The sequence below is a fragment of the Diadema antillarum genome, unplaced genomic scaffold (assembly GCF_040938485.1).
Source record: "Diadema antillarum isolate AM-2024a unplaced genomic scaffold, OU_Dant_1.0 seq00000239_RagTag, whole genome shotgun sequence".
In the NCBI taxonomy this organism is placed as follows: Eukaryota; Metazoa; Echinodermata; class Echinoidea; order Diadematoida; family Diadematidae; genus Diadema; species Diadema antillarum.
The window spans coordinates 274,904-281,978 of NW_027271286.1; the positions used below are offsets into that span (position 1 = coordinate 274,904).

The following is a 7,075-nucleotide window of genomic DNA, read 5'->3' on the forward strand; positions in this document are numbered from 1 at the left end:
TTTAGTGTTACGTAACAATGGGGTTTTTGTGTACCGAGCAAAGCAGCAGCTTGAGGCCCTAGAACTGTAGTCCTATGAGCGTGAGCGTCAGTCGTAGCTATTGACAACTCCCGTCTCGCTTCACAGTTAGATAGTGTATCTTTCCTCTCAAAATTCATATTTCATACGTTCATCTCTGGATAAAACCGATATAAAATTTGACCTTCACATTTTAATAACAACCATCACTTCTTCTCCAGCGTACGTCCCCTCCCCCTTTCCCACTATGCCTCCGAAAGCCGCAGGAGCAAAAAAACCGGCGGCAGCAGCAAAAACTACGAAGACAGCTACTCCCGCGAAGGCGAAGGCAGCGCCCGGTAAAGCATCGGCAAGCAAAGCTGCTCCAGGGGCTGCGAAGAAGACAGATGCGAAAGGTTAGAAGCAAGAATATGTATCAGATTAGAGTGGTGGATTTGTCTGTGTGTGTGTGTGTGTGTGTGTGTGTGTGTGTGTGTGTGTGTGTGTGTGGAGGGGGGCGGAGGGGAGGGGCTGCGACCTATATACCTATCCTCTTGATATATGCTGCCAATTACATTGTATGAATAGGGCCTATACATGTAGTATACAGTCATATATAATGTTTATTGACATTATACACGTGCATAATATACAAAAATGCACCCAGCATGGAGTAGATTCGATGAAGGCCTACAGCTCAGAATAAAAGAAGGTTTATAGAAAGAAACTTCAAGTTCCGGTGGCATGTCCCCCCCCCCCCCCCCTAAAAAAAAAAGAAAAAAAAAAGAAAAAAAATTACAATCGGATTTTTGCACCGATAAATTCCAATATGAATAAACTGTCCGAATGCTATTTCAGGGTCTAAAAATATAACATCTTACCTATATTTTGCAGAAAACCCCATTCATTTTGGTTAAGTGGTCATAGAGAAATGTGAATTGTTGTGAAGCATGTCGTGAATATGATTCTCCCAAGTTTAGCACTTATTTGGATGCTCTTGGAGCTTGGATGCTCTTGGTTCACTAGCCCCTGTGATACGCACACACACATGTAAATATGCAAGAATCTTCAGGATTGAAGGAGGCAGAATAAACAGAAGAAGAAGAAGAAGAAGACACAATGAACACAACTTGGGGGAAGGGATATGATCCTGACATGCTCTACAGAAATCCTAATTTCTCATTGACCACGTAAGCAAATGGATGGGGTTTTCTGTAAGACGTGAGTAATAGTTATAGTTTCATACCCTGAAATCGTATTTGGATTGATTCACTATTTTTTAAGTTATCGTTGAGGAGGGGACCGTTGTAATTTTTTTGGGACATGCGGTATATCATCTTTTACGACTTATATAGGGCTGCACTTGTTATCATAAGATAATTCACTTTAGCCTGACTGAGAAAGTTACTCTTGTATTGTCCTTTTTACAGACGTGACTTCGAAGCTCGCGAACCTGTCCACGGAAGACTCTCCAAAACCCGCCGTCGTCGAAATCGAGCTGAAAGACCTGGCCACCGTCCTGAAGGACGACGACGGGACGATGAAATCTTCGAAGAAGTGGCCGCTGGTGGTCGACCCGTCGGGGAGGGCATCGGTCTTCTTACGCTATCAGGGAGGGAACTACGTCGACACTCACAGCCCCGATAGCATGCAGCCTTCATCTCTGCGTCGGGTACTCTTGGGAGCGCTCAGGTCTGATCTCCGGTTGCTATGGTTACTTTACATTTCTATTCCCTTCAAACTCTCTGTCATTCCTAAGTTTTGAGCGATTAGACCTACACGTTTTCAATTAAATCTTCATTTTCGGAAACGTCTCTATATTGTGATGTAGACTTTTTTCACTTTTAATATCTACACAGGGTTCCAAGACATAATTTTTATACTCATGCGACAGTTGCTCCGAAGTATCTGCACTCCATAGACCCAAACATAATGTCTGCACACAAACTTAACCCTTACCCTAATCCTAGTCCTCACATCAAACTAAACCTAAACCCCTATCACAACCCTAACCCTAACCCTAAGTCCTTGCTGGAAAAAATCAGACTGGGGCAATTGTCGCAGGAGCAATTGATATTGTCGTGACACTCATGTACATACCTGGCCCTCGAAATCAGCGCTGTTGATATTAAGCGTCCCTATCTTATGTTTATGATCAACAAATACTTAAACAGATACACGTGTGTAAATTCAGTATTTGACAGTAACTCTTGACAGTGGGGGGAAATTGTTTAACTCTCTGTGTGCCACGTTAATTTCTTGTTCTTAAGCACGAGTGTGAAATTTGTGCATATTAATTGACCCATTGGCGCCAGAAGGGTTAAAGGCGAATGATACTCAGTTTTGACTGATGACCGTCTTACCGATTAGACCTCAACAACCATTGACGATCTTGCATGTGGATTTTCAAGATTATGTTATGTATTTTAAGCATGATTAGTATAGCAATGTCATCACTCTTATCATCATCTTCACCATCATATTATCATCCATCAATGCTATCATTATTATCGCCACGATTATTAACATCAGTAGTACATGTATTATCAAAACTATATCATCATATCCCATTCTCGACATCATCGTCATCACGTGTTCATCACCATCACGACGGTCACCATTGCAAATTTAAACATCATAAACTTCACTTAAGAAATACGCCATGTCAAACGTTCATGTGAATTCAAGGTCAAGCAACATTTTCAGTGTCGGTTTGTTTATTCCTCCACTACCCTTGTCCAAATGGAATAATGTATAAATGAAACATTCCCATGAAATGTAGACTAGTATAATGTACGTAATATACGCATAGGGCCTATAAAGTTATCATTTCATCGTATCTTAAGGTATACAGGTGGAGGAGACCGTGTGTGATAAGCAATTTGCTTGATTGGAATAACGGCCTCCAAGCGATACATGTTTTGTTGTGTGTTTTTTTTTTTGGCTTGTTTCTTTTCTTCTTCTTTTTTTTCTAATTTTCCTTTATTTTTAACTGTAAAAGGAACAAAATACATACACACATGATAAACAACTTGACTTTCCAAGTATTTTTAATATCATTTCGCCGATGAAGGTAATACAACGGGAATATAACGAGACAGGAAAATAATGTATATAATTGATAAAGAAGGGGATCAGAAGTTTACACTTTTATTTGATACAAATAAGCAAAACCTTTGCTGTTTATTTACATACTTGCAGGCAACGCGTTTACGTGGTATTGCTTTATTTCAGTAAATTTTGTTTTTAAGCAAGAATGTCAGTGTGAACGTTATACTGTCACACATTAATGGAAAAATCTAGACATTGTAGGTATAATAATGATCAGGTAACCGGATGACATAATTTTGTTCCATAATCAGATGTGAGTTGCAAGGACAATATGGACATTGATAAAACTCGAAATTTTAACTAATACACATATTTTACGCATTCGTCAAATCAAATGTACCTATCACAAAATGCGAAGAGTGAGACCTATGGGTGAGTATTAAATTTACATAATGTAAGAAGCACTGTTTTGAAGATTATAGCCATTATATTAAGAGTTTACTATCATAATGAATATTTCATAATCACTTGTTATCTCATTGCTGAGAAACCCTTATCAACTCAGTTGTCTAAAGACACGAACACATAACGCAAAGCAATTCATAATCATGATAATGAACATCGACATGTTTTCGTCTTTCGTTCTTATGTATCATCGGCTGTAGATACGGAACACAATGCATTCTCGACTTTGGAGATACGGACATGCTGAACATAATAAAGGACAGGCTGGAGGAAATCCACAAAGGCCTCGCCGCTGATATTCTGGACAAAGCAATCATCGAAAAGTAAGCTCACGCTCCACGGTAGAACGACTGGGCAAGATTTGCTTGTAAATTGATGTTACATTCATCAGCACGACTGCGTCCGTTGGTGATTATTGAAGTATTATTGATGAGAGAACTTATTTCCTTTCCACAAGACTTGCTTCACTTAGGCCTATAGATGCTTGCGGTCATTTTACTTTGGAAATACTACAGTTACCATGGCAGCGGTTGAGTAACAACCAATCAGCTAGAAACATTTTGCACGTCATGACCATTCACTGATACATACAAATCGTAATTGCAATTAAAATGATTTCAAAATAAATACCTCATACTAATACATTCAGGTCCTGATCCTTGGATATGCCGCTTCGTCATAATATAATTTCTACTAAACCTATATTTTCAAAAATCGATGAACCAGTATTATAACATCCTCAAATCATGTACTAGTAATTTATTCATATACATGAATATGACTCATTCCGCATGATAAAATAAAACGATAAAGTACAGACATTTGAGATATACTAGCAACTCTTTTATGGTGAAATAGTATCGTAATTAGTTTCATCACAGGAGGAGAGATGAAGTCGAACATCACTGAACATTGAGCCAACGACGCTTTTATTGTACGTCATCTGATTACGTCACTAACCTTGCCTTCCTCTTTGTCCCTATGTATTTTCCCCACCACCCAATCTTAGATTTGCCTGTCTGATCCACGAGACCGACGGGCCGGACTACGAGGAGTCGAAGTTTGGACCTCTTATCACAGCCGCCTTCGAATTCATCATCCTCTCCAAACTCGAGGCCAGCCCTGAACAACTCCAACAGTTTTACGTCATAAAAATCAAGGAATAGAACAACCAACTTATAGAATGACTATTGAATGGACGATTAGGAGGGGGGGGGGGGGGGCGCAGGAAAATGTGGAGGGGACAACAGTTCCTTCCAATTTCGAATGAACCTACATGTTGTATACATGCATATTGCTGGCATTGCTTTGTATAAGATACATTTAGAGATCGAAGTCGGAATCATATCAACGTCTGTGCTGCTAGGTGTCTATTTGGGAGGCGCTCCTGATTGACTTATTGTGTCGTACACAAATAGAGTGTCATAGACATCTAAAAGACATGATGAACGCCGAGATGACGAAACAAGTAAGCTTGTAGCTACTCGTACGGTGTACCTGTACACAGTCAAACTATTAAAACAATTCTGTCATCAAATAACAGCAGAAAGGGACGGAAAAGACACTAAAGCAAAGTAATATTTATATTCCTGTCACTAAATTTCAGCAGAAGAATATTCGTTTGAAAGACTAGGTTTTTTTCTGATTTGGACAGGTTCACCACATCCCGTATGTCTGTCTTTCTCTGCCTTTTAAATCCGTCAGAAGATTTTCTTGTTGCGTTCTAGTGATAATGTTGTCTTATAGTAATAGTCTTGTGCTCGCATTATGTTTCGTCAGATTGACGTCGAGGTAAATAGAGGATCGTTTTGTATTGATATCAAATTATATCTTAGATATAATCTTATTGACCATTTCGCTGCTCCTGTAATTTTCTGTTTGTGTATGTGTGTGTGTGTGTGTGTGTGTGAGTGATATCAAACCTCAGTTAGCTTATGGCATAGTATAGTTTTGTTGACATGAGGATTCAGATTCTACCTTTTTGCGAGATAATGAGAAACCACTTGTATGAAATATTAGAGAACATACAATTCTAAGAGGAAATAGAGATTTATTTGATGGAAATTAGCTTTGAGATGGCTGAGATATCCGCAAGCAAAGTGGTAAATAAATAATTGTGTTACCCATCTTTTATTAGGACCACTTTGTTTTACGTTGTTTCTTGATATCTCAGAAATTTCAAAATCGATTTTCACGAAATAAACTTGTAATTCCTCTTATAGAATTGTATGCTCTGTAATATTTCATACAAGTGACTTCTGATTATCACACAAAAAAGTTAAAACCTGAGTCCCCATCTCAACCACATCAGATACTATAAAATCCCTAAATTTATTCTTTTCTTTTTCTTTTTTTTTTACTTTTGCAGCTCATCTTTTTTCAATGTTCAGTAAGCTAATTCAGTCAGTCAGTAAATGAAATAAAAAACTCTTCAAGACAACTTAATTGCTGATAAATATTATGCCAATATAAATTGCGCTTGCCCTTAATGTGGACGATAAACGAGATAGGTTCTTAATCGCTGGCATCAATATGGTCTCAAAATATTAATCTTTTTTTTTTAAACCTAAAACAAAACAGATAAAAAAGTTTACTCCTCGGCTGAAATAATCGTTGGCCAGGGCACACTTTATAGAATCATCGAATACTTGACAAAGTGAAAAGAAATTTACTGATGACCTCTTATACGTTAATATGATTTGAATAAGGTCGACTGGAGAAGGGAAAAGATAAAACAAACAATTCCCCGGTGAGCATACTAGAATATATTATAAGATTATATCATTATTATGTAACATTGCATCACAGAACCAACAAAAAGTCGCCATATATATATATGGAATTTTCGTTAAGGGCTGATTCGGAAAGAACAGACTTTAAGTTTTAAAACGACACATAGCTCGATTCAAATGGAATAAGCTAACTTTTCTATATTGGAAAGAAAGCCCACACTCTGGAAAAGTGTGTACTGAGAAAAACGACTCCGAAGTACATGATCTATTCAAGCGCTATCTTAGGAGCCGTGCTGTGTGCAATGAATGGGACAAAAAGCAGGGTGTAAAACTTCATTAGCAACAACAATGAAGGGATCATCAGATTGAGCTTAAATAGAGCATGCTCTATTAAAACATTCTATCCATGAATAATACCAACTTTCAAAGCAGTATAGCATCATCCTTTCAAATGCTATTAGACTTGAAAGTGAAGAGAGTGTAAATGATTTTTAACAAATGACAATGACATTCCAAGGCACACCTAATCATACTACACGTATTCCACAAAAAGTGTTCTAGAAAAACTGCAAAGACACAATTTGTTGGATTTATGATCCCAAACTTTAGGATAGTGTGGAAAAAGAATATTGTTCTTTCAGAATGCATGAAAAAGTCCAGTTGACTATAAAGTACGTTGACCCGTTTCACATATCTTGAGTCCTGACACAAAATCAGTGCGTGCGACTTTTTGTTGGTTTTGTGATGTATGCACTCCCTCTCTCTCTCTCTCACACACACACACATACACACACACACAAATATATAATACTTCTGTCCCTAAGCCATAC

At 38.0% G+C, this 7,075-nt stretch overlaps 1 protein-coding gene across 1 annotated transcript; it reads left to right on the forward strand.

The window, feature by feature from the left end:
- Positions 1 to 265: 265 nt before the first annotated feature.
- LOC139729429 (IQ motif and ankyrin repeat domain-containing protein 1-like) lies at positions 266 to 4,679 on the forward strand. Its single transcript, XM_071640355.1, has 4 exons — positions 266 to 413; positions 1,428 to 1,689; positions 3,714 to 3,836; positions 4,523 to 4,679. The coding sequence occupies exons 1-4, from the start codon at positions 266 to 268 to the stop codon at positions 4,677 to 4,679; spliced, it is 690 nt and encodes a 229-aa protein (XP_071496456.1).
- The last annotated feature ends 2,396 nt before the right edge of the window (positions 4,680 to 7,075 follow it).